The sequence below is a fragment of the Podarcis bocagei genome (assembly GCF_964188305.1).
Source record: "Podarcis bocagei genome assembly, chromosome: 1".
Taxonomy (NCBI): domain Eukaryota; kingdom Metazoa; phylum Chordata; class Lepidosauria; order Squamata; family Lacertidae; genus Podarcis; species Podarcis bocagei.
Window position 1 is genome coordinate 3,657,315 of NC_138125.1, and position 27,796 is coordinate 3,685,110.

Below are 27,796 nucleotides of genomic sequence, written 5' to 3' on the forward strand. Positions count from 1 at the left end.
AGCAAGCTCCCTTGGCCATTCCTCCTTCTCAGTACTGCAGTTTGACACCAGCCAGGAAAGTAGGAAGAGAGGGAACAGGCAATGGACATCAGGAAAGGGAGCCTGTGGACAACCAAGCCCATTGACATCTGGCAGCATTATTATTATTATTATTATTATTATTATTATTATTATTATTATTATTATTATCTACCGCCCTTCGTCACAAGATCTCAGGGCAGTTCACAGGATAAAAATACAAGATGGCATGGACATCTCACCAGGAATCGTGATGCCCTCTTCACAGGTTGGTGGCAGTTGAAGATCTCAAACTGTTGCGCACATTACCCAGATCTTTAGAGAGGCCTATTCCACAAAGTATTTGCTGTGTGGAATTCAAGCTACGTGCAGAGCTGCATCCCTGAATGCAGAACATGATGCTAACTCGCTCTCCCTTCCTCCCAGCCACTCTTTGAGAGCCAGCTTTCCCACATTAGCCCCATAGTAGTTGGGGAAGCCCAGCCAGATGGGCAGGGTGTAAATAATAGACACTGAAGCTCCCAGCATGAGTTTGACTAAACTGTGGGAGGCAGTGGAAGACAGAAGTGCCTGGCGTGCTCTGGTCCAGGGGGTCACGAAGAGTCGGACAGCACTAAATGACTAAACAACAACAACAACAAAATTCTTCTTATCATTTCTTCTTTGGCGATCACTTGCAGCTGAGTAAGATGATCTTCCATGAACATGGTCTTAACAGTGGGTCTATAAGTGACTGTGGAGGCCAATTCTGGATCCACACGTCCTTCCACAGTGGGGACATTGGTTTCCGGGTGGGAGTTGATCATGGTGAAGGTTTGCCAAGCGTGCCTTCCTCTTAGCACATTTCTCCCTTGCATCCTGAGTTTGAGGGTCTTCAAAGCCCTTGACACCTTTGGTAAAGGCTGTTCTCCAACTGGAGCACTCGCAGCCGTGTGTTTCCCAGTTGTTGGTGTTTATTCTAGTCATGCCTCTTGTTGAATGTGCTTCGGGATGAGCACGTTTGAGTTGCGCTCCGCGGCAACCCGGAAGTAACGGAGCACGTTACTCCCGGGTTTCACCGCTTGTGCATGCACAGACGCTCAAAATGACGTCATGCGCAGAAGCGCCAAAACGTGACCCGCGTGGACACTGGTTATGTTTGCTTCTAGATGCAAACGGGGCTCCAGAACGGATCCCGTTCGCATCTAGAGGTACCACTGTACATTTTTTTAGATTTGCCTAGAGAGTGTCTTTAAAACTCTTTTGTTGACCACCAGCAATACGTTTTCCATTTTTAAGTTTGGAATAGAGTAGTTGCTTTGGAAAATGATCATCAGGCATCCGCACAATATGACCAGTCCAACGAAGTTGATGTTGAAGAACCAATGTTCAACACGGGTGATCTTTGCTTCTTCCAGTATACTGGCATTAATTCACCTCTTTTCCCAAGTGATGTGTAAATTTTTTTGGAGACACCATTGATGGAATCTTTCGAAGAGCTAGAGATGGCATTTATAAGTGGTCCAAGTTTCACAAGCATCAGTAAGGTTGGCAGTACAATACTTTGTAAACAAGCATTTTGGTTTCCCTGCGCATGTCCTGGTCCTCAAACACTTTGCACTTCAATTGGGAGAAAGCTGCACTCGCAGAGCTCAGGCGATGCTGGATTTCGGCATCAATGTCGGCCCTCGTGGAAAGATAACTGCCCAGGTAGAAGTGATTGACACTTTCCAACATTACACCATTGAGTTGGATTTGTGGCACTGCAGAGGGGTTGTTAACCCTTCTAACAAAGCTTAAATTATGCACAATGCAGCTGACTGCATTCTTGGACAGAGGAATCTGCCTCAAACCAGGTCAAGCTATTTGCCTACCTTTTGCAGGGTGTGGGTAGAAACCTTTCCACCTGATACAAGATGCCAAGCTACTGAACCCAAGATCTTCCAACGGCACAAAAAGTAGGTACCGTAGGTACCACAAGACGCACCTAGTTTTTGGAGGAGGAAAACAAGAAAAAAAATTCTGAATCTCAGAAGCCAGAACAGCAAGAGGGATCGCTGCGCAGTGAAAGCAGCAATCCCTCTTGCTGTTCTGGCTTCTGGGATAGCTGCGCAGCCTGCATTCGCTCCATAAGATGCACACACATTTCCCCGTACTTTTTAGGAGGGAAAAAGTGAGTCTTATAGAGCAAAAAATACGGTACTTCCTTGTGCTCTCCTGCTCCCGCTGTTTTGCCCATGGCCGATTTTAAACTGCAAGCTCTTATCTGTACGGACTGAATAACTCTTTTACTACCCATGTATACCAGTGAGACAGTATAATAATGATTTGTCAGAAGAAGCACCTTGGAGCCTTTTCAAAGACCCAGAATGCTAAACAATTACATACTGAGAAATTATACGAAAGGCGAGGCTTCCCAAGTGTATTTGCTTCCCAAGTGTTCCCATAATAATTTATCTACTTAAGCCTTTGTCTCTTTGGCTGGTCTAACTAGGTGCTCTTCCTCCTCCTTGTTCAGAACTATTTCCCCAAAATTGATAATGTAACTCTCTTTTTTTCTTCTTTTAGGTTTCTGTACCAGCCCAAGAAGTCCAGGTGAGGGATTCCGCCTCAAGCAGGAGATACAGTACAATTTTACTGGGCAGCAACTGGTTAATAATTTTTACCTCCAAATGGGCACCCATGTAGATTTCAGGCTTCCAACACTAAAACATACTGAGCCATCTCTGGGTCCAAATAAGCAAGAAAGGTTCTGTTTGTCATCCGTAACCCGCCTGACAATCTTTGCAAGGAAAACGTAACTTGCTCAGACTCTCTTAAAAATTAAGACCAAATTGATTTATTAATCTGGTTAAGAACTCTGATACAAAGCACAGTAAAAGGCCACAGACCAGTCAAGAAAAGGCTTCTGGTTTCTACAGTACTTGGACCAGACTCAGCTTGCCAGCTGCAAAGAGCTCTGCTGGGCAAATGAAGGTCTCCCTTGTTTTTTTAAGTTGCAAAAAAGGTCCGGATAAAGAACTTCGGTATTTGCTGGTTTAAACACCACATTTTCCAAGGGGGACCTCATAATGAAACGAAAGCGAAAACCTAACTGAAGTTGCTTTGAGTCTGGAAGGCAAAAACTTTTTCCCTGGTATGCAGGAAAATGCTTACGACAGTGTACTGGAGTAACAGACTGCAGAATAGGCCTCAGATCACAGAAATGTATACAGGTTATCAATCTGTAAATATACACTATAAACAACTGTACATAATATGGCGTAATAGCTTTGTTCGCCGAAACAGCAGGCAACTTTTTTAGCTTAAGACATCTCCACTTGCCTGAACAAAAAAGGCACGACCTGACACATGCTAAATACTATCTGCTAAACTGGATGAGGCCGCCCTGCTCTGCTCATGTTAAGCAGAACAATTGTAGTGCATGCTCTACTCTTCTTCAGTTGCCTATCCCTTCTAAGTCTTCAGCAGCAAAATCCATGGAAAATAAGACATGTTATCCACTAATGTTTGAGAACAGTAGTAATGGTCATTCACAAACCTCTTAAAATTTATATTTATAGATATTTTCTGAAAGGCAGGTAGCTGAAGAGCTGTTGTTTTTTTAAAGAAATATCAGAAACATGATATACATCTTCATGCTTTGGTGGGGATTCTACCATTTGGAGATACAACCCACTAGGCAGTCTCCCAAGCAAGACCCGCTGAAAAGAATTCAATGCAACCCAGTGAGCCTTGTTCGGGAGAACCTAGGTCTTTTTAAAAAATACATATGTAGAAAAGGTTGCACGTGCTCCAGTTTGGAAATAAAATATCCCACTAGCAACCATAATTTTTTTTTTGGCTCAGTGCAATGAACTGATGTCAGTTTAGAAGTAGTGTAGTGTGTCATTTACAGTGCAAAAATCTATATTCTTTGTACTGGCAAAACGGTCGGCACTGAGGAGGAGGAGGAGAAGGCAGTGCTACTGATCCCCTGAGGAGAACGCTGTTGCAAGTGGGTATGAAGGCTGAGGGCGGCAGGAGGTTGTTCTTGCTGCTCCGATGCTTGAGAACGACCAGCAGCGCTCTGGGTGCAAGCGTTAACTTTCCAAATCCACTGCCTCGCTGGAATAAATTAAAAGAAAACGGGTACTTTACAGCTACGATTCCAGTGTCCATGACTACTGCTGTGAAGGTCATTGAGGAGTTTCCGCGTTCTCGAGCAAAGAGTGTCTGTGCAAAGGAGGGTGGGACAGCTCCCTCTTGTAAGTCTTTGGTGGCAGTTTGGGCAGCAGGGGGCTGGAGTTGTGGCGCGGCGGGACGGGGGGAGCCGCCAGGCTGTTGGGATTCGGGCTGAGCGCACAGCAACGCCGCAGCACGCGAGGCGACGGGGTGCTCGGAGGAGTGTTGGGCGAGTTCGGACACGTGCTGGCTTCCCGCAGCCGGTCGGGGTCCCTGTGAAAGCGTCCCACGGGGGGCGGCTGGAGATTGAAGGAACAGTTCACAAAGTGCTCTGGAGGGCGAAGGGGCACTGGAGGAGGGGTGTCAGGAAGAGGAGGCGGGTCTCTGGGAGGCGGCGGTGGAGGGCTTAGCAGCAGACCAGTGTAAGCTGGGACTCGGGGCTGTATCTTTGGAGGAGGTGGGTGCCTGGGGGGGATAGCGGGAGGATCATCATCAGATCTGGAACCGCCCTGGAACACGAGAGAAGAGAAGTTACCCAGAATGCAGCAAGGCTCCCAGAGTAGCATGAAAGCAGGAGGATATTTAGAGCAGGGATCTTGCACTAGTTTTTTCCATACCTCTCTATCTTCCCCACAAATCTGCTTTTTAAAATCAAATTTTGTATTCTCACACCCCAATCTGAACAGCAGCTCCTCAGGCATGCAAGCACACACCACCTAGCCGAACCTGATGGTGCAAAATGAAAGGAGCTCGTCCCCTGGAGAAGGACATCTCAAAATCTCCAGTAGCACAAATACCGTATTTTTCGCCCTATAGGACGCACTTTTTCCCCTCCAAAAATGAAGGGGAAATCTGGGAGCGTCCTATGGGGCGAATGCAGGCTTTTGCTGAAGCTTGGAGAGCGAGAGGGGTTGGTGCGCACCGACCCCTCTTGCCCTCCAGGCTTCAGGAAGACATCCGCAGCATAGGCAGCCCTGTGGGAGGTCCCGCAGGGCTGTCTAGGCTGCAGATAGCAGCCTGCTTCCCAGAGCGTCGGGCGCCCTGAAAGCAGAGTGCCCAGCGCTTCGGGAACACATCTGCAGCCTAGGCAGCTCTGCAGGAGGTCCCGCAGGGATGTCTAGGCTGCAGATAGCAGCCTGCCGCCTAGCACGAGGGGCACCCTGAAGCAGAGCGCCCCCCGCGCGGGCGGACATCCGCAGCGTGGGGAGCCTTGCAGGAGTTCCCCGCAGGGCTCCCCACACTGCGGATAGCAGCCTGCCGCCCGGCGGGGGGGGGCGCCCTAAAGCAGAGCGCCCCCCGCACCGGGCAGACATCGGCCAGCCCCACAAGCTCGGGGGACAGCAGGGAGGCGCAGCGCCGCCATCCCACTGTTCCTCGACCTGGTTCGGTTTCCCCGACCTGCTTTTTGGGGGGGGGAATAAAGGGGGGGGGGAATTCCTTTATTTCCCCCCCAAAAAAACTAGGTGCGTCCTATGGGACGGAGCATCCTATGGGACGAAAAATACGGTAGGTCCAGCTACTTTTGAGAAGGCTGCTGCTGTGGGATGTAATCCACTGGGAGCAGTCAAGTACAACATTCCTTGTTTTGCTAGAGTGGACATGCAGGGGATGTTTGGTCCAGCCGGTTGAAACTTCCTGTTCCTCCTGGCCTGGAGCATCCTTCCTTGCATGTGACTAGTGGGTGGGCGTGATCTTTCCAGACCTGGTAAAAGGCCAAGGCCTGCTGCCACTCTCCCTCTTTTCCATGTTCCTTTCGTCCTGTGAACTTCCCAGACTGCTAACTGCAGCCATTAGGTCAACCCACATATGGGGTAAACCAGTTTTTATACACTTGTAACTTTAAGCCTAAGGCCTGCCTTCAGAGATCACTCTCTGCTCTGCCTGATCGTGAGTAAACTTTCTTTTGATTGCTTATGAACAAGACTGAAGTATCTTTATTCTTTTAGGAGGGATTCAAGGGGTCTTATCAGGAAAATATTAGAACACATTTCAATCTGGACAAGCCAGCAGGAACTGCGTATTGTCTTAAGAAACTCACACGACTTTGCAACTAGTTTCCTGCTGTGTAAAGGGGAATGCACTCTGCTAAGTAACGGAACTTGCTAATGCAAGTTAGGAAGGATATTAATAAACAATATTAATATTGCCACCCTGAACATTCCCGCAGCTGCAGCATGGAAGCGGCTGGCACACTGCATTCTGAGTTTGTGTGTCTGGCTACATACATACCTTGGAGTTCAAAGAATCGTGATCAAACTTCTTGCGAGGAGGCAGAGGAGGAGGAACCAGAGCCTCTTCACTTAATTTATGCAAACTCCCACATGAGCTGAAGAACGACTCTGAATGAGGGAGGAGAGAGAAGTAAGAGAGCGTGTCACATCTAACTTTTGCTGCTCTTTACCATCAAGGCCTTCAAGGAATTCAGAAGCCAATCTCTATGACTTCAACATTTCTAACAGAGAAGTACAGCAAATTTGTGAAATTGGCTGGTTTTTTAAACAAGAAACTAGCATAGAAATATTCTCTATTGCCGGCAGTCAAAGTCCATAGAAATTAACAAATTTGTTTAAGGGAATCCTGCAGTACTCACTTGATTGCGGCAAAAAGACAGGCGCAAATATGCTGTTGTTGCTACCTGTAAAGATAAGGTGGAAAGGAGATCATTTGCATGTCCCGTTGCCCCAGTCGGCTAAGAAAATAAGAGAAAGGCTGAGTACTGGTTGCTCATACAATGCCTGGCAAATAAGGACATAATTTTCTGCTACCCAAACTTTGCTTAAAGGACACCATGGGTTCTTTGGACCATTTACTCCAGCATACACCTACCTAAAAAGAACTTTCAGGTTCATTTCTTGCAGGATGAACATGCATCCAGTGCTTGATAAACCCATTTGTTTCTTAATTTATGAACAGGACTTTGAATATTCTGGGCCCAAAATTGTCTGAAGTTTCCGATCAACATTATAGAAACTGCAGGAAGTCACCTCCTACCCTAATTTCAAAGTTCAAAAAAGGATGGGGGAAGTCCTAAGAGCAACACATTTTTAATGCATGAGATGATGCCAGGTGTTTGGTTGAACCCCCACCCCACCAAACCACAGTCAGCCTGCTTGTTGCCCCTCCTCCAGCTCAATAAAACCAACATTAAAAACAATCAGGGCTACTCATTTTAAAACAGGCTGCAACGGTTTAGAAGACTCCGGCAGAAAGGAGAAGCTCAAAATATGCACCAAGTCACCCATCAGATTTCACAGGAGGAAAGCAATTCCCATCCCCCCGTGCCTGTCTTCAAGCCAAGAGGTACAAAGAATTCACTTGGCTCCATTTTATCAGTGTAACTAATTCACTGGAGGCTACTTAGAACACAGACCATAAGAGCTGTTGAGATCCATGTCTAGGAACACGCTGAGGTCTGAGGATGCAGACACCGGCGGAGTGGATGGTATGACTGGCGAGGTTGGTGCTGACGCTGCAGACTCGTGTTCGGCTTCTGTAATTCTACTGAAACTGATTTTGTAGGGCTCCTTTTCAAGAGGCGTTGGGTGGCCCCTCAATGTGCCCGACGTGGAGCTGTGCCTGCCGGCATTGGGCCTTATTCCAGGAGATTTCAGAGAGTAGTTTGTTTTCCTGGGCTAGAGTGAAAAACAAGCCATTTCAGAGACCTCCCTCCCACATATGCCTTGCAAGGAAACAAAACAGTGTGGGAAACGTTTAGCGACGAAGAAACAGCTATCTGAAAGAACTGGGTTTTACGGGGTTACTCTGAAGTAAGTCTACATAAGGTTTTTCTTTTTCATCGAACTACAGACCAATTCTGTAGACCAATACGCAAAGCAAGTAGAAATAATTTCCTTCCAACGTTAGTGTGATAGGAAAACGAAACGCATTTTCTCCAAGCCAAAATGTCGGGGAGGGGAACCCCATCAATTAATATTTAACAAATAAAATACCGCCCAGTTATTCTGAAACTACATAGAAAGAGGGGGGAACACTTTTAAAAGTCAAGAAACAGAAGGAGTAAACAAACTGGAAGGAAGGGATTTTGATGGGAAGGAAAGAAGACACAGTTTCTGAAGGCATTGGGGTACCACATGCAGCCCCACAGAATGTAGACTGGTTGCTCTCACCTGCCTTATAGGACTGAGGTCCAGCCACCCCTCCCTTCAGACAAGCAACCACCTGCATCTTTACGTACAAGGAAGCTCCTACTCCACCCATTTTTAAAAAAAGTGCAAATCATATGTACACACTTTTAAACAGAATCGAAGACACCCCAAGTGACTTACATATCTAGGGGGCTGCTTGCAGTTTCGAGGCTCAATCTCCAGCGATTTGTTGAACAAGTAGTCTGTAAATTCTTTCTCTGGGGAGCTTCCCATGGGGTTCAGATTTTCAAAGAACCTCTGGAAAGACAAAAATACGTTTTCAACCAAACTGAATAAAAATTCCCATTTACAAACTTGGATGCGCCCAGACCCGTCTTTGAGGGAAAAGGTGCTGTGTTTGAGGCAGCAGTTCGACAGGCCAACCCCTCCTTATGCCCTGCACTGAATTCACAGAATGCCATGAGAAGGAAGTTGGAGAACACCTAGCCTAGCTGTTTCCCCGTCTTGAGCAACATACATCGTTTTCAGGTCATGACGCTCACTTCAGATTAGCAAAGGGTGCCCAGAGTGGAGCAGTGCCCAGTTCTGAACTAGGCTCGTTTAACTGACACATTTAGCAAATACAGCTTGGAAAATGGATGCTCTGAGACTGCTGTTGTTGTTGTTTAGTCGTTTAGTCGTGTCTGACTCTTCATGACCCCATGGACCAGAGCACGCCAGGCACTTCTGTCTTCCACTGCCTCCCGCAGTTTGGTCAAACTCATGCTGGTTGCTTCAAGAACACTGTCCCACCATCTCGTCCTCTATCGTCCCCTTCTCCTTGTGCCCTCCATCTTTCCCAACATCAGGGTCTTTTCCAGGGAGTCATCTCTTCTCATGAGGTGGCCAAAGTCTTGGAGTCTCAGCTTCACGATCTGTCCTTCCAGGGAGCACTCAGGGCTGATTTCCTTCAGAATGGAGATGTTTGATCTTCTTGCAGTCCATGGACCAGCTCTCACTTCCATACATCACTACTGGGAAAACCATAGCTTTAACTATACAGACCTTTGTTGCCAAGGTGATGTCTCTGCTTTTTAAAAATGCTCTGAGATATGCACAGCTAAATGTGAGCCTCAACTTCACATTTGCAGCTGCTGTCATAGCCTCAGCAGAACACCAAAGAGTTTTCTGTCACCTTCACATGCACACAGCCAAGACCACCCATGCTCTCCCATTACCCGTATGTCTGGTTCGACCCGTAAGCAATATGGCTGGTTTTGATACTGCTGGATTTCTCCTGTGATTTCAGCCACTTTCCTCCTCTTGCTGAAGTTGATTAATCCTTTCCCTTGTCTTTTAAGGAAGTCAGGATTCCCTTCCTCAGTCTTCAGAATATTTGTTAAGTATATTCCTAATTGGGGAACAGAAAAAGATTTTAAGTTTTCCACATTGATGCCATCTTTTTTGCTCATGACTAAGACTGTAAGTAGGGACGCGGGTGGCGCTGTGGGTTAAACCACAGAGCCTAGGGCTTGCCGATCAGAAGGTCGGCGGTTCGAATCCCCACGACGGGGTGAGCTCCCGTTGCTCAGTCCCTGCTCCTGCCAACCTAGCAGTTCGAAAGCATGTCAAAGTGCAAGTAGATAAATAGGTACCACTCCGGTGGGAAAGTAAACGGCATTTCCGTGCGCTGCTCTGGTTCGCCAGAAGCGGCTTAGTCATGCTGGCCACATGACCCGGAAGCTGTACGCCGGCTCCCTCGGCCAGTAAAGTGAGATGAGCGCTGCAACCCCAGAGTTGTCCGCGACTGGACCTAATGGTCAGGGGTCCTTTTACCTTTACCTAAGACTGTAAGTAAAGGAAGGAAAGCTCATTCTAGCTTCCCTGACTCTTCTCGTTATCTATGCCTTTTGGCCTTGGTGGTGCCTATCTGTAGTATACATGCCAGCTGAATTTCTGATATTGTTTTTAAACAACTCTCAAGCATTTTGGACTGATTTCACCCTCTTGACTTTAACTTCCCTTGTACCAATCTCTGCCTTTCGGGAAGGTTTCCTCTCTTGAAGTCTATTGTGACCATGCTGGATTTTCTTGGGAATTGGCCATGTTCGTTGTAATTTGCCAGCACTATGTTGTAGTCACTGTTGCCAAATGGCTTGGCAACACTTACATCTTGCACTAGGTCTTTTGTTGTATTGTGTTTTTAATATTTTGTTGGGAACCGCCAAGAGTGACTGTGGCAACCCAGTCAGATGGGTGGCATATAAATAATATAAATATAAATAATATACATACTGTTCTAGGGCAAAATCATTTAGGGCATCTAGAAACTTTACCCCTTTACCTCTTGATCCAGACATATGTAGTCTGAGAGTAGTTACTACAGCTACTCATTACTTTTCTGTTAAAATGTACAGAGAGACAGAATGAAAGAAGAAGTAAGTAACATAAAAACTTTTACTTGTTTAATAATGTAGAAAGCTTCTTTAAAAAACAAAAAACAGTGCCAAGGTTTTATCACCTCTTTCTACACAGAGATGCAGCAAACTGCCCCTTAATTCCGCTTCTGTGCTGTAACTTACCAAAGAAAGGCACACAGGGTGGGTTGATTGACTTGAGTTTAGCAAGGTATTTTTTAAAGTGATCTTGACTTAATTCTACTGCTTCATCCAAAATTTTCTTTTTTCTCTCCTGCAGTGCCTAATTTAACAAGGAGAGAAAGAGAGCCACACACTGCTATATTTAATACTACAGTATATTTAACACTTGCCAGAAATCTGTGATCGTGCTATACATTATTTCATTTAATATCTTCATTTTTTAATTATTCAGCCAATTAAGTTACAAAGTCAGCTTTAGGGTCTGTCAAAGCTATTTTACCCAGTATATGAAGACAGACACTAGGAATACTCAGCAAATTGCAAAATGTATTGCAAATAAAAAATAATAAAAATGTTCATAATACAGAAACTGCCAAAAAACATTACCGGTACTATCCACCAGGCTGACGTTTGGCAGAGCACAAAGCAAAATGGGAAGATAGGATCTCTGCGAGCTCTGAGATACACAGGCTTGATTTTGGAAAAGCAACTCTACCCTTCCATCCCAGCTCCCCACATACAACCACATATATTTTCCCAGAGCAAAACCACGCAGATCTGTATTGCGCTTCATTAGCCTTTAAATGTGGATAATTTTAGTTTTTAAAAAGCTGGCTACACTTCCAACACTGGTCCAGACACCAAAGCTTACCTCAAATGTGTGATCCAATCTGTACACGGAGACAGAATTCATTGCACTTACAATCTCCAGCACACCATTAAAATTATTCAAGTCTTGGAAAACCTGCAAGATTTCTATAATCCTGCCTAAGATGGCCACTCGCTCTTCAAAGTTCTCTGTTTCCACAATGCACCTAATTTTTGAGAAAGAGGGAGAGAAAATCCATACATTTTTAGCTACCATGCTAAGTTCAAGTTGCTGGTTTTGGTGTATAAAGCTAAGAATCAGGATATCTAAAAAAATAATCTCACCCCTTATGTACCAAATCAATGGCTGGACTCTGCAACTGAGAGCCTCCCGTAGACGCCATCTGTTCAGGAGGCTCATTCTGCTGAGTCCACTGAGGGAATGACTTGCCTGAGGCCACTCAGTAACCTTCATGGCTGGGCAGCGCTTCAAACCCACGTGTCTCTGATCCTACCCAAATGTTCTGTTTATTGTACCACACAAATATCCTTGCATAAAAGAAACTAGAACGTGATGAAGACCATGTCTGTTTTCCAGAAGGATGCACCTGCCAGTTTCATACATTAAAATTAAATAAAAAGTGCTTCCTCTTTATCATTAGTTGTTCCCACAAAATTATCTCTTCAGTTCCTCAAGGTTTAAAATCTAATTTGGAAATATGCGCACACATGCCATCTCAGGAAGTGGAAGAGGGCAATACACTGTGACTGTCAGCTGCACTGGGGACTTTGCAGATGGCTCCCACCTGCCCCTCAAAGCCATTCTGTACCATGATGGTACAGAATCCTCTGGAAAAACAATCTCTCAAAGGACCTGTTGATGGCATTTTACCATTGCACTGTGGAGAGCGTATTAACTTATGGTCTGTGTGTGTGGTTTGGGAGCTGCACGGTCAGGGAAAAAACAATGCTATCCAGGGTTGTAAAGACTGCAGAGAGAATATTTGGGTGCACTCTTCCCACCTTGGATCATATCTATGCTGCCAGGTGCCATAAGAATGCGGCAGAGATAGCGCAGGATAGTGCGCACCCCGGAAATGATCTCTTTCAGCTTCTGCCTTCTGGAAGAAGGTACAGGGTTATAAAGGCCAGGACTAGCCGCCTGAGAAACAGTTTCTATGCAAATGCAATTCTGGTTCTAAAAGCAGGATAAGGGGTCTCTATAGTATAGTGTATTTTATAGTATAGTGTATTTTAAAATGGGCTTTCAGAGTTTTTAGGGGTTTTATAGTATAGTATATTATAGTGTATTTTAAAATGGGGTTTCAGAGTTTTTAGGGGTTTTTAAATGTTTTATGTAGTTTTTCAATTTCATTGTTCTGTATGGGACAATGACAATAAAGATATCTATCTACAGTGGTGCCCCGCAAGACGAATGCCTCGCAAGACGGAAAACTCGCTAGACGAAAGAGTTTTCCGTTTTGGAGGTGCTTCGCAAAACGAATTTCCTATGGGCTTGCTTCGCAAGACGACAATGTCTTGCTGGTCCCCCCCCCCTTTTTCTAAGCCGCTAAGCCACTTATCAGCTGATCCGATCAGCAGATAAGCCGCTAAAAGCTGCCAAAAGCCGCTAATAGCGCTAATAGCGCTAATCCTTCAATGGGCTTGCTTTGCAAGACGAAAAAAACGCTAGATGAAGAGAATCACAGAACGGATTCTTTTCGTCTTGCGAGGCACCACTGTATTTGAAACCACTCTATCAACCATGAAGCTGGTTTGATGCCTGCTTCAGAGAGACAGAGAGAGACAGAGAAAACCCGTTTTTATTTACCCAGTTCTTCCCTCATTTCCTTCTCTTCTACCAACCATCTATCCTCTTCCTTGCTGCCTTCTCCTTCCTAATAACCATTGCGAAACACCTGTTCCAATGCCGCTTCCCTCTTCCTAACATTCCATTTTCCTGGCCACTGCAATCACATACCATCAGCCCTACTGACTCTATTGCAGAGGTTTAAAGGGTAACGGGAAGAGGGGAGGAAGGGACATGCTCAGCTCCTCTGACTACAGCTTTTCAAATTAAGCATTTTTCAAACTGATGTACTGTAAAGGCAAATGTCACCGAAAAATCAGGTACAACATGAATGAATGGCGCTGTTGATCATGGGTTATTACTCTAGTTTATTTCATCAGGTATCCTACTTTCAAATATTTTTTAAAAAATATTTCAGGCGATAAGTAACAAGAAGAAAGGTATGGAATGACTATAATCAGATTAATCTGAAAAAGGCAAAGTTACCTGCAATGCTTTTTTTTCTTTTTTGAGGGGCCCAAGCCTTACTAACAGAACGTAACAAATACAGTTGTACCTTGGAAGTCGAACGGAATCCGTTCCGGAAATCTGTTTGACTTCCAAAATGTTCGAAAATCAAAGCGTAGCTTCTGATTGGCTGCAGGAAGCTCCTGCAGCCAATCAGAAGCTGTGGAAGCCCCATCGGACTTTCGGCTTCCAAAAATAGTTTGCAAACCGGAACAGTCACTTCCGTGTTTGGGACGTTGGGGAGCCAAGTCGTTCGGGAACCAAGCTGTTTGACTTCCAAGGTACGACTGTAATGGAAACTGTAAATGTTCAGTAAACGTTTTATAATGCAAAGGTTAGTTGTGTGAATGGTGTTATTATACAGTTTAGTCACTAGGTGGCACTGGACTTGGCTGTATATGGAGTTTCCTGCTCCTATTCTGCTTTGGTCTGAAAGATAAAAAAGTTATTGTCCGGCTCCCTGACGAAAAATGTGTGTTCTCATAGCCTTCTATGACAAGAGCCTCCCAGGGCAGTGACCAAAGTGATGCCTCTACTTGATTCACCACTTACTTTTCAAACCAAAGCGTAAGGTTTGTGGTATGCCTAATCATTTTCAGCAGATTTGGAGAATTAATTTCTTTATCTTCTTTTGTCCACACACTCCCAACAAGTTCAGATGGCTGGACAGCCCTGAAACAGAAACAGACAAGCCCACGAATATGACATATGGAAAGTTGAGGAAGAGTCCAGACATTAATGCTACTGAAGGGATGATATCGGATATCAAGAGATGTGATATGGTGGTCGCATGTCTGCTACTGTGGGCTGCTGCTCAGCAATTGCTGAGCAATTTTCCAGAAAGGGGAATCAGAGCTTACATGAGGACATCAATTTCAGCTAATTAATCAGTGGCCCAATTCTTCTAAATCTGAGGTCTGCCGATTCCATCATTCTAGGCTTGTTTCGTTTTTCAAATGACACAGTCATCTTTTCATGCATGCTTTAGCTGAGATTCCTTCACTGCAGTGGGGGATGCGGGTGGCGCTGTGGTCTAAACCACTGAGCCTCTTGGGCTGGCCGATGGGAAGGTTGGCGGTTTGAATCCCCACGACGGGGTGAGCTCCCGTTGCTCTGTCCCAGCTCCTGCCAACCTAGCAGTTCGAAAGCACGGCAGCGCAAGTAGATAAATAGGTACCGCTGCGGCAGGAAGATAAACAGTGTTTCCGTGCGCTCTGGTTTCCGTCATGGTGTTCCGTTGTGCCAGAAGCGGTTTAGTCATGCTGGTATGTGGAGAAACTCTGGCTCCCTTGGCCTGAAAGCGAGATGAGCGCCACAACCCCACACCGTCCAGGGGTCCTTTACCTTTACCATTGCAGTAGGTTGGACTAGATGACCCTTAGGACCCCTTCCAATACTAAGTTTCTATTTTTCTATAATTCACCCTCCCTATTAAGTATCAGATCACGTGTACAAGGAACTAAGTATTAGATGCACTAACTAAAGAAGTGCTAGATTAAAAAAACAACAACATATTTCTACTAATCCTCTCCTTTCAGAAACCCCCAATTATGGCTTTGCTGTATAAATCTTTATGATTTATACTGTACTTCAGAAAGATCAGAGCACCCACTTTAGAATGATCCAAGCACCCTCCCTTTTTTTGGGTAACTGGATGAGGTTGGATGCCTCCCAAATACCTAATGGAGAATAAACAAACCACTTTACATTTATTATCCAAGCACTCTTTAAAGGTAGGAGAGATTTTAATCAGAGACTCCCTGGTTCATCTGTGTGCATGAAGCTACCTTGAAACAGACTATTGGTCCATTAAGTCCTGGACTGTCCCTTCAAGTCTTTCCCCCATCTTCCTACCTTTTAATTGGAGCTATCAAGGACTGATGCTTTTGAATTCTGGTGCTGGAGGAGGCTCTTGAGAGTCCCATGAACTGCAAGAAGATCAAACCTATCCATTCTGAAGGAAATCAATCCTGAGTGCTCACTGGAAGGACAGATCCTGAAGCTGAGACTCCAATACTTTGGCCAGCTCATGAGAAGAAAAGACTCCCTGGAAAAGACCCTGATGTTGGGAAAGATGGAGGGCGCAAGGAGAAGGGGACGACAGAGGATGAGATGGTGGGACAGTGTTCTTGAAGCTACCAGCATGAGTTTGACCAAACTGCAGGAGGCAGTGGAAGACAGGACGGCCTGGCGTGCTCTGGCCCAGGGGGTCACGAAGAGTCGAACACGACTAAACGACTAAACAACAACATCAGGGACTAACCTTGGGACAATGTGCATCACCATGGCTCTTCCCTTGACAGCTCAGCTACTTTGATATGTTGCACCTGATTGGTGCATGACATAAATACCACATACTGACGGTGAGCACTTGGCATATACTGGTATGGGAGTCCTCATACTGCTACCTATACCATTCAGACTGAATCTGCACCAATGAACCTGATAGGAGAGGATCACTCTGTGGTTCGTCAGGTGATGGAGGTCCAACAGAACACACTCTACCTGTAGAGATCAGATTCCAGGAGAGTCAGCTGCCGAGCAATCTCTATGGGGTGCAGCGTCATGAGGTCAAACGTCTCAAACTGGCGGCTGATGTGCCACTCAATTGGGGGTGGAGGGCTCTCAAAAGTTATGTTGTGGCTAATGCCGTTTGCGTGAGCTTGCTTCTTCCTCCTGATGATCTTGACAATGGATTCCACCCACTTCTTCATGGATTTGCCTGGAAGACATATTGGATACGGTGGGAAGGGAAGATCATACAGATGCTTTAATTATTTTGTGGCAGGGTTGCTCAGTTCCATATTTACTGGTTTGGGATTTTACGGTGGCTGAATTTATGGCCAATTCTGCAGGAAATGAAATGGCCACCTTCTGTATGCAGAAGCGTGCACTGTACCACTGCACAGAGCAATGAATCCACTGCCCCCCATCTCTGGAAATCTTGTTCAACAATCCCCTCGAACACCTTATGTACACATCTAGTATTCTTCATCAGCCCTGCCTTTTTTCAAGCTCTGTATGCCATGCAAGAACATAAAAAGAGCCCTGTTGGAACCGGCCAAAGGCTTGTTTAAACCAGCATCCTGACTTGACAGCGGCTAACTAGATGCCCGGCACAAGGAGAAGGGGACGACAGAGAATGAGATGGTTGGATGGTGTTCTTGAAGCTACCAGCAGGAGTTTGATCAAACTGCGGGAGGCAGTGGAGGACAGAAGTGCCTGGCGTGCTCTGGTCCATGGGGTCACGAAGAGTCGGACACGACTAAACGACTAAACAACAACAAACTAGATGCCCATGGGAAACTCAGAAGCAGAACCTGAGGACAAGAGAACACTCTCCACCTGTGAGTCCCATCAGCTGGTATTCAAATGCACACTGCCTTTGACAGTGGAGTCAGAACATGGCCTTCGTGGATAATAGCAACTGACAATCATAATCTCCATGATTTCATCTGATCTTCTTTCAAAGCTATACAAGTTGGCTGGCCATTGCTGCATCTTGTGGGAGTGAATGCCATAGTCTGATTGTGTGCAATGTGAAGAAGTACCGTATTTTTCCGTGTATAAGACTATATTTTTCCTTAAATTTTTGAAGTTTAAAGTAAGGGGTTGTCCTATACACGGATAGTGCGTATTCTTAATTTTGGGTTAAAAAAATAGGGGTCGTCTTATACATGGGGGCATCTTATGCACGGAAAAATGTGGTACTTATTTTTGTCTGCTCTGAATCTGCCAACTACCAGCTTCATTGGATGAGTTATAGAATAGGCTGGGGAAAGCAGTTTAAATATATCAGTGCAAGTCAAGCTCTTCCAAAGGGCTACACCTTTATGTACACAGTGTCCCAGTTTGCACATAATGCTAAGACAAACTATGGCTTAGCTTGAATGAGCAAACATGCAGGCTCCCGGAGAGCTGACTGAAGCCACCTTGCACACATAGTTTTCGACAAAAACCATGTGTGAAGTTGCTCTTAAATCATTTACAGCACTACTTTATATGTGAACTTTTCCTGGAAGAAGCAAGACACAGATTCAAAGAGCTTCTGATTGAAGTTATGAAACTGAGATGCTTTTCCTGTTGCAAAACAAAGTTAAATGGAAAGGAAACTGACAGAATGTCGTCGGCTTGTAGTGCTTGTAAATACCATTGTCTTCTGAGTAAGCACAGCCAAGCAGAATTTTCAGAATTTCTTAAGATGCTAAATCCACATAGCAGATGAGACAGAGCAATTTAAACAAAAGTCAACTCAAGACACGTACCTCTTACAGTGGAAATAAATGTTTCCAATTTATCAAGTAGCTCCTGATCTCTCTCAAAGTCATAATAATGGTGTTCCACCCAGTGCCGAAACACATTTAATATCCTGGGGGTGAAAAGAAGTGGGAGGAGAAGAAAAAAATGCCACCAGTTTAGTTTTCATAAACCCAGACTGAGGCAGACACGTTCAACCAAGGAGAAATCAAGCCTAGAGATGGATGGCATTTTCTGATTATTTTTTTTAAAAATGTGGATTATTTTGTGAGCCACCAAGTTAATTTCTGATTAGAGGATTAAAATCCCCTGTGTCTAACAAACTGCAAATCTCTCTACACAGACATAGGTACTAGGAGCACACATCTTCTCCCAAAATAGCTTGAACCGCGTAACTCTCATTGTTGTAGGAAATCTGAAGCCAAGGCTTCAAGTGGAAAGTTGTAAGTACAGGCCTAGATATCAGACACACATATGAAGACCCACAAAACAACTTCCTAATAGTTAATCCAAAACATTGAGTTGCATCAATGCTAGACAAACTCAAGAGTAGAACCACTGAAATTAATGGACATTGCTAAATTAAAGGTAAAGGGACCCCTGGCCATTAGGTCCAGTTGCGACCGACTCTGGGGCTGGCTCATCTCGCTTTATTGGCCGAGGGTCATGTGGGTCATCTGGCCAGCATGACTAAGCCACTTCTGGCGAACCGGAGCAGTGCACGGAAACGCCGTTTAGCTTCCCGCCAGAGAGGTACCTATTTATCTACTTGCACTTTGACGTGCTTTCAAACTGCTATTGACAGAAGCAGGGACTGAGCAACGGGAGCTCACCCCGTTGCGGGGATTCGAACCGCCGACCTTCTGATCGGCAAGTCCTAGGCTCTGTGGTTTAACCCACAGCGCCACCCGCGTCCCTATTGCTAAATTAGGTTCATCCATTTCAATGGGTAAAACTTAGCTGGCTACAACCCATAATCTGCCTTAGAGGTATGCAATTTGGAATCTCCCCAGTACATGTATTATTTCAGACACATTTAGGCACAGGTTAATTCCCAAGATCATGCTCATGTTTTTCATAAGGGAAGCAGAAACATCTTCCAACAATATTAGTGAAAATTCACCCTTCTCCCTTGTAGTGCCACAATAACACCTCCAATATTACATGGGCATCTGGTCAAACAACAATAGAGAGTCCACCATTTGCCCTGACCTATCTGTGACTTATGAATAAGATACTTTCACTATTATCTTTCTCACTACAGTGGTACCTCGGGTTAAGTACTTAATTCGTTCCGGAGGTCCGTTCTTAACCTGAAACTGTTCTTAACCTGAAGCACCACTTAGGTAATGGGGCCTCCCGCTGCCGCCGTGCCGCCACCGTGCAATTTCTGTTGTCATCCTGAAGCAAAGTTCTTAACTCGAGGTACTATTTCTGGGTTAGTGGAGTCTGTAACCTGAAGCGTATGTAACCTGAGGTACCACTGTACTACTTAACATTAACACAGACCTTTACACTGTTTGCATTAAGCTTGCTGTAACCCACCCTGGGACCTTATAGTGAAGAGCAGGTAAGAAATCAAATTAATAATAATAATTTTTACTACAAGCCTGGTAATGTAATTTATATTGCTTTGTGTGGGGAACCCTGTAATCATTCCTAGCTGTTTAAGTGCTTTACACATTTAATCACTGTAATTCTTACAATATAATTTGTAAGGTGAGCCAATTTATTGCTCCCATTTTGCAGACGGTGCATCCTGCGAGAAAAGGTTTTTCCCCCCTAAGAACACCCAGTGAGAGGTCTGAATTTCGCAGATCACATTTTTAGCTGCTATGCTGCACCCTCTCTTGGTACCATGTCCACTGATTTTCAGGGTAAACTCCCAGGCTGCAGTCCTACCACGTCCTTACGCAAGAGGAAGTCAAGGGGTTGTATAATATTGAACTGTCTGGCCTCCCCACATAAACCAGGTCCATTCCCAAGCAACATGAGCATTGTGCACTCTCACATGAAATGAGGTAACCCACACATTCTCCCCCTTGATGGTTTAAGTCAGATTCTAAGAAAGAGATGAAAGCTCAAACCTGAGTTGCACTGGCTGGACATATTCTTTGCGAAATCTTTTAAGGTCTGCACTGATTGGCTGTTCTCCTTTCTCTATTGCCAGCCTATCGGCTTCTGTTGGCTCAGGCTCTGGGATTTCAAATCTAGTAATAAACAGGAGTTGAAAGGTGAGTTACATGACATCCAGAACACAAAGAAAGGAGGACTACCTTAGAATACATTCTGATCCATAACTGGGTGAGGGTGGGGGCTAAAGTGCTAACATTAAGAAATATTAAGGCTGTTGATTCTAGGGCACTGAATTCCCTAACCTGCAAATAGCCTGTTATTTATTAAAGGTAAAGGGACCCCTGACCATTAGGTCTAGTCGTGGCCGATTCTGGGGTTGCGGCACTCATCTCGCTTTATTGGCCGAGGGAGCCGGCATACAGCTTCTGGGTCATGTGGCCAGCATGACTAAGCCGCTTCTGGCGAACCAGAGCAGCACATAGAAACACCGTTTACCTTCCCGCCAGAGCGGTACCTATTTATCTACTTGCACTTTGACGTGCTTTCGAACTGCTAGGTTGGCAGGAGCAGGGACCAAGCAACGGGAGCTCACCCCGTCGCGGGGATTTGAACTGCCGACCTTCTGATCGGCAAGTCTTTATAAGATCTATCTTAATTCTGATGTTCCAATTTTTGCATCCCCCAACGATTTTTTTAAAAAAATATGTTTCTATATCTTTCGATGCTTTTGCAACATGAAGTTCTGCTCCCTCAATATCTCAACAATTACCTTTCCTGGCTTCTACTTTAAATTCCAGTAATGGGAATATTATTTATTTCCCAGTCATTCTGGACATGATTAGCATGTCTTAACATACCCATCGAAGTTGCACAAATAAAATGCAGTTTCCAATGTTATAGAAAATTTGCAGAATGAGCATTTTTTAAATGGTTACCAAGAAATAATTTCTTAAAAACTATTACACAATACTATACTTTCAGGGATAATTTCTACAGTAACTAAAAACAAAAACGCTGATCCACTGTTCGATGGGAGTCTCTCTCCTCAAGTCCTACTGCGTTTTCTGCTCAGACTGCTATCTGACCTCACATTCTCTGGACAGTTGGGACGAGCCTTAGTGCTGCCAATCCAATGCTTCTTAACAGGCCTCTCACAAAATCATACATTCATAAAACATTTTAAAAATGACTTGATCAGATTCCTGCAATCTCTCTCTTTTGTTTTCAAGCCTTTCTTCCCAGCTGGAAGGTTTATAAAGCCAACTGAGAAGCTAAGATCCAGAACTGTGTTGTCAATAGGCCAAATTTGACACCATCCTTCTTTCACTCTCTTCATTTTAGATTTATTAGGGATATCTTTTGCACAGAAAATCAACCTTCAGCAACATTGTTTTTTCAGTAAACATTCTGCTTTCGGTTTAGGCCAGACTGTTTTAGCTTCAGATTGCCAGAGACCACATCAGCCTAAAAGCATTATTTAATTAAACACTTAATGGACTCTGGAGAACAGGAGAGAATTAGGAAAAGCCCTTAGAATAGACAGCTCCAAGATGATTGTGCCAACACAAGAAATCTGCTTACACTTATTGCAAATGTAACAGCTAAATCAATTGCCAAGTAACTGAGGTTTTTTTAACTTACCGTTCTGTCAACAAAGCTAGGAGTTCCTGGGGCTTACAAAATGAGCGGTACGTGGTAAGAAAAGTACGCACAAAATTAGGATCTAGAAAAGCAAACGGGAATAAGTTTAAATACAATTATCACATGAAAGATCTCTAACCTGGTTTTAGTTAACAATTGGTCCTTTCCCCCATGCCAATAATGCAATGAAGAGAGATATCAACCCTCTAGGTAGGAAAGCCGGATACCTGCATACATGTGGTAGGTCAGTCGTTCAATGAGCTTCACTACGGTTCCACCTTTGATGATGGGAATTCCGTTCCGGCTCTGAAGGTTGTCTTCAAAAACGATATTCTCCTCGGAGTCCTCCACTGCAAAGCGGTAGACACTCGGACTGGGGAGCCGCAGGGGCTGCTCATTCTCCTCTTTCAACAGCACCGCATCCAACATTCGGTCAAGGGTGCTGCGGTACTGCAGGGAGATCAGTGCCGCCATCCAATTGTTCTTCTCCTCGCTAGACTTGGCCGCAAACATGAAGCTGTTCTCATCTTTAGGGACCAGTTCAAAGGCGTTCTTGTATTCACATGTGTCATCCTTATCAACTATGTGGACTTTCCGCATGACAATTTTTTCCTTCAGTCGGTACTCTGTGTTGCTGTAGCCCGGGAGCCGCGACTGACCGTGATTGGCTTTGCAGCTGATCATTAAGCCATCGAAAAGAAAGACATGTCGCTCATGTTTGGCTCCAACTCGTGCCAATGTCCCTTCCATTATGAATTCATTACAGCACTGGCCAATATCTTTGCCTTCCCAGCCATCGATGTTCTTCTGGATCTCATTCATTTTTTTAATGGCAAGGTGCTTGCTTCTTACTTGGCGATTATAGAACCAAAACACTGGCTCCCTAAAACACACAATATATGATTCAGGTAGGCAGCCGTGTTGGTCTGACGCAGTCGAAATAAATAAATAAAATTAAAAAATTGCCCAGTAGCACCTTAGAGACCAACTAAGTTTGTTCTGGGTATAAACTTTCTAAGGTGCTACTGGACAATTTTTTAATTTATTTCAACACAATATATGAGTTTAAGAGTTTCCCCCAATATCGACAGTCGTTAGCTAGGAGGAAAAACATTATCAAGGATCAGGCTAAGCTGCTTGATTTCATTTACATACTCCTCTGGCCACATTCACCACCACAAAAATGAGCTTTAAAAACACATGAAAGTCAGCCCAAAGCGCCACACGCCCCCCCCCCAAACTAGCATGGGGATCACACACATTAGCTGTATATCCTTGCCTGCCACTGAATTCATGCTTGAATGGGAACCACAGACAGCCCAGGTTCCAATTTGTGTATGCACGATGAATGTAGGTGTTTAGAAAACATGCTTGCTTTTTAAGCACAAAGGTAACATCTACTGCCAAACAGATTTCTGCTTGCACAGGGGGGCTTCACCTTCCTCTCCTGTACATGCCCCCCCCCCCATTTTGAAGAGAGGAGAGAAAAGGGAAGACCTGCCATGCAAGTTGAAACCCACTGTGAATTTGGGCAGGTGGATGGCTCCCATCTTGTGAACAGGTCCTAAAAGAAGAGAAACTATTAGGATGCGTCACCCACAGCCCCAACTCCTGCAGTGCGACCCCCCTCCAAACTTCAACCTATGAATTGCTGTTCCCAAAGGTCTCAGGCTATGGCCAAGTCCACCGTTAGGCTACTTCCTTACCCAGGCCGGCGTCTAGGTGAGTGCTTGTTATAGATGCGCTCCATGCTACATTGGAGATTAAGGAGAGCTGTGATGGCTTGTTTCAAGCATTCGCAGTCTTCTACATCTTCACTACAGTATTGCAATTGCTGAAAAGAAAGACATTTATTTCCATCAGACCTGAGCAATTGCTGAGGGCAGGAAAAAAGGATTTGTGTAGCACGCAGAGAAGTAGATTCCATTAGCTTCCTCAGGGCTTTCCCATGAGCAAATGTGCATAGGATCAAGCAGCATGTCTAAAACATCTGTGTGACCGTCATACAGGTATGTTTTCTGGCAGTGGGCCGCTCCAAATTCTATGACAAAATTCCAAGCAGTCATGATACGGAACATTCCTTGAAGTCAAGTCACCGAAAGTGGAGCATTCCTTTCAATTATTCACTTCCTCCTGCAAACACTGCAAAACTATTCATTGAAACTATCTCTGGGAAGCTTTTGAAAGCTTGCCTCACCGGTGAAAATGAAAGCTTCTGAGGAACTGTGGGCTCAGGACTTTAATTACAAAGACGGTGCCTAGGAGCTATTCATTCTTTGATACCTGACTGACGGCAATCCTTACTTTATACTCCTGTAGGGCATAACACTGACATTTGGGCTTTGAAAGGGACTTTCTTCTGCCTCTGGCCCTACTTTCTTCAAAATCAGAAGCCAACATAACCACAGAATTGTAGAGTTGGAAGGGACCATGAGAATCATCTAGTCTGACCCCCCTGCAATGCAGGAATCTTTTGCCCAACATATGACTTGAATCCATGACCCTAAGATTAAGAGCCTCAGGCTCTACCAGATGAACTATCCCAGCTATTGTGAAGTACACAACAGTCTAGTCCAGGGTTGGGATGACTGGAACGGCAACTGGTCTTCCAAAATGCATTTAGCTAAAACGTTGGGGCCCACCGATGTGTTTTAAAATGAAACACAGGCCAGGAGGTGCTGGGAATCACAAGTCGGGATAGTTGCTGTTGCACTTGAGTCCTTGTTTTGGGGCGTTTGGTCAGTTACAGCGAGAAAAGAATGCTGGACTATGTGGACCTTTCGCCTGATCCAGCAAGCACTTCTTATATATGATAAAGATTTCTGAGCAGCCGGCATAACTAACCTACTTTAAGTTTACCCTTGAACATGCAGATGACACCAAACTGGGAGGGGTGGCTAACACCCCAGAGGACAGGATCACACTTCAAAACGACCTTGACAGATTAGAGAACTGGGCAAAAGCAAACAAGATGAATTTTAACAGGGAGAAATGTAAAGTATTGCACTTGGGCAAAAAAAATGAGAGGCACAAATACAAGATGGGGGACACCTGGCTTGAGAGCAGTACATGTGAAAAGGATCTAGGAGTCTTGGTAGACCACAAACTTGACATGAGCCAACAGTGTGACACGGCAGCTAAAAAAGCCAATGCAATTCTGGGATGCATCAATAGGAGTATAGCACCTAGATCAAGGGAAGTAATAGTGCCACTGTATTCTGCTCTGGTCAGACCTCACCTGCAGTACTGTGTCCAGTTCTGGGCACCACAGTTCAAGAAGGACACTGACAAACTGGAACGTGTCCAGAGGAGGGCAACCAAAATGGTCAAAGGCCTGGAAACGATGCCTTATGAGGAACGGCTAAGGGAGCTGGGCATGTTTAGCCTGGAGAAGAGGAGGTTAAGGGGTGATATGATAGCCATGTTCAAATATATAAAAGGATGTCACCTAGAGGAGGGAGAAAGGTTGTTTTCTGCTGCTCCAGAGAAGCGGACACGGAGCAATGGATCCAAACTACAAGAAAGAAGATTCCACCTAAACATTAGGAAGAACTTCCTGACAGTAAGAGCTGTTCGACAGTGGAATTTGCTGCCAAGGAGTGTGGTGGAGTCTCCTCCTTTGGAGGTCTTTAAGCAGAGGCTTGACAACCATATGTCAGGAGTGCTCTGATGGTGTTTCCTGCTTGGCAGGGGGTTGGACTCGATGGCCCTTGTAGTCTCTTCCAACTCTATGATTCTATGATTCTATGATTCTATGTACTCTTGCCTAACACTGGAAGTTTGTTGCTGGGTCAGATCAAGGTCCTCTTAGTCCAGCATTCTTTGCATAAGAACAGAAGCAGTGCCAAGAACGCTCTATACTTCACCAACAGATCTGGCCTTGATAAACATAAATAAGTCCCAACTTCTGCTTTCCTTCTAAGAGCATGTGCTTACCTGTAACAGTTCAAAGTAGTGCAAACAGTGATAAACAGGAACCAACATGAGCCGAGGGAGGACATACTGTACTGCTTCTTTAAAGCCATCAGCGATTGACTGAAGAATAAAAAGCAAGCCAGACTTAAGTGGTTTGTCACGCGAAAGACACGAGGAAACAGTTTAACAGACTCCCTTGGGAGGTTTTGAACTCTCCTTCCTTGGAGGTTTTTAAACTGATGCTTTAGCTGAGATTCCGGCATTGCAGGGGGTTGGACTAGATGACCCCCAGGTGTATTCCAACTCTATAATTCTATGATTCTAACCTAAAAGCCTTGATGGATTTGGTATGGTGGGGCACAGTAATCCAGCAGGGTTTTTGAAAGACCAGAACACAATGTACCTCTCATCTTCTTTAAGGGACCCTGAGGGTCATCTAGCATAGCCCCCTGCAATGCAGGAATCTTTTGCCCATTGTGGGGCTCGAACCCACAGCCCTGAGAATAAGAGCTCCATGCTCTACTGACTGAGCAATCCCAGTCAGAAGGGGAAAGACCACAGCTCAGGGACAGAGCATATGATTTGCACGCAGAAGCTCCCAGGCTCAAATTCCAGCATCAGGTAGCAGGTGAGAGGTAAGCTCTCCATCCAAGACCCTCAACAACTTTTTTAAAAAATTGACTTAAGAAAATTATACAGACAGCAAAACGAAGAAGTCTGTTAACATTGCCTTCTACCGATAATAATAATAACTACTGCAATAATGAAAATACTAATAGTACATTTACTTCCCCTTTTGAACTTCTATTCTGGTTACAATATATTACTATTCTATAAGAATCTATTATATCCTTTGCTGTCCCATATATTATTTTATTTCCCAAATTCAACCTAACCCTCCCCTCCTCCCCACTGCTTCCCTTCACCTGTGTGAGATCTTCCCAACATAATATTTTTTTCTAGTTGCTTTAACAAAATAACATGAAAACTGATAAATTATAATTACTTCTTTTGTCCTTACATGCTTAACAATTGCCTATTAAGAGTTCTGCTTTAACACCATATTTCTCCATGTATTCCCCTATGCATTCCCATTCTGTATAGAATTTTTGATTGGAGCAGCCCCTGACTGATGCAATCATTTTGACCCTCAACAACTTTCAATAGTCAGAGCAGACAGTTAGATTGTAGAACAGGGTTAGTCCAGACTACGATTCTGGCAGCTTCCTGTACTCTTCTCTCTTCCACACTCCCATTTTTATAAATTAGCTGAAAATGCTCATTCCCAACTGCACTTTTAGAGACCCTTGGGGAAGGGCTGTAACTCAAGAGGCAGGGAACCTTCATTGCATGCAGAGGGTCCCAGTTTCAACTCCCAGCATCTCCATGTGGGGCTTTAAAAGACTCCTGCCTGAAATCCTGGGCAGCAACTGCCTGTCATTGTGGATGATACTGAGCTAAACGGATCAAGAGTCTGACTCAGCATAAGGCCAGCTTCCTATGCTCCTCTGCTTTTACTGTTTTTAAAAGTGATGTTACGAAATAGATTTTAAATGAAGATTCATAGTATTATGAAAATGGTTGAGGTAGCAGCTCCTCTGCAAATCCACCCAGCAGCCTCTGCTGAAGAGTGGCTGGGGAATGAGTGAATGAATGAATGAATGAATGAATGATGATGATGATGATGATTCTGTCTGGGATTGCTGGTCGCTTAATGGGGCTTGGCCCGCAATCTCTATGAAGCAGGCAAATTCATCGTCTAAACCAGGAGTTCCCAAACTGTGGTCTGCAGACCACCAGCGATCCAAAAACATCATTCAGGTGGTCTGAGGCATGCCTGTGAAGAATTCTATGGGATTTAAATTGTAATACAATACGATAAAATGTAAGAAACAAAAGAAGCAACAAAAATACAATTTTAAAAATCACACAGCATCTAGGACAGCAGATTGAAATTGCTACAACAGGCGGGGAACGGGGAATATTAAGTGGTCTGCTCAGCAGTTTTCAAGTGATCCATGAGGGGGAAAGTTTGGGAGCAATACACACAGGCAACCTATAGGCAATAAATGAAGGAAGGAATAAGCAAGGAGCTACTTCCTTGTCAGAGGCAGAGTTTAGGACTTCAACAAGAGCTAAGGAGATGGACAGCAGTA

General features: G+C 44.7%; 1 protein-coding gene and 1 long non-coding RNA gene across 2 annotated transcripts in view; one reads left to right on the forward strand and one right to left on the reverse strand.

Moving 5' to 3' along the window:
- The first annotated feature begins 1,590 nt into the window (after positions 1-1,590).
- On the forward strand, positions 1,591-3,619 carry LOC308588263. The gene is made up of 2 exons (XR_014008612.1): positions 1,591-1,955; positions 2,566-3,619. It is a non-coding gene; the product is annotated as an uncharacterized lncRNA (long non-coding RNA).
- SOS2 (SOS Ras/Rho guanine nucleotide exchange factor 2) overlaps positions 2,814-27,796 on the reverse strand; it is a 42,590-nt gene continuing 17,607 nt past the window's right edge. Inside the window, exons 8-23 of the mRNA XM_081195472.1 lie at positions 25,662-25,760; positions 23,432-23,559; positions 21,953-22,608; positions 21,726-21,807; positions 20,096-20,218; positions 18,017-18,120; positions 16,257-16,473; positions 14,304-14,423; positions 11,499-11,661; positions 10,829-10,946; positions 9,485-9,657; positions 8,448-8,564; positions 7,532-7,793; positions 6,752-6,796; positions 6,391-6,500; positions 2,814-4,670 (exon numbers count right to left, since the gene is read on the reverse strand). Of these exons, the coding sequence (XP_081051598.1) occupies positions 4,176-4,670; positions 6,391-6,500; positions 6,752-6,796; positions 7,532-7,793; positions 8,448-8,564; positions 9,485-9,657; positions 10,829-10,946; positions 11,499-11,661; positions 14,304-14,423; positions 16,257-16,473; positions 18,017-18,120; positions 20,096-20,218; positions 21,726-21,807; positions 21,953-22,608; positions 23,432-23,559; positions 25,662-25,760 (3,012 nt within the window). The 3' untranslated portion in view covers positions 2,814-4,175. The remainder of the gene's footprint in view (positions 4,671-6,390; positions 6,501-6,751; positions 6,797-7,531; positions 7,794-8,447; positions 8,565-9,484; positions 9,658-10,828; positions 10,947-11,498; positions 11,662-14,303; positions 14,424-16,256; positions 16,474-18,016; positions 18,121-20,095; positions 20,219-21,725; positions 21,808-21,952; positions 22,609-23,431; positions 23,560-25,661; positions 25,761-27,796) is intronic.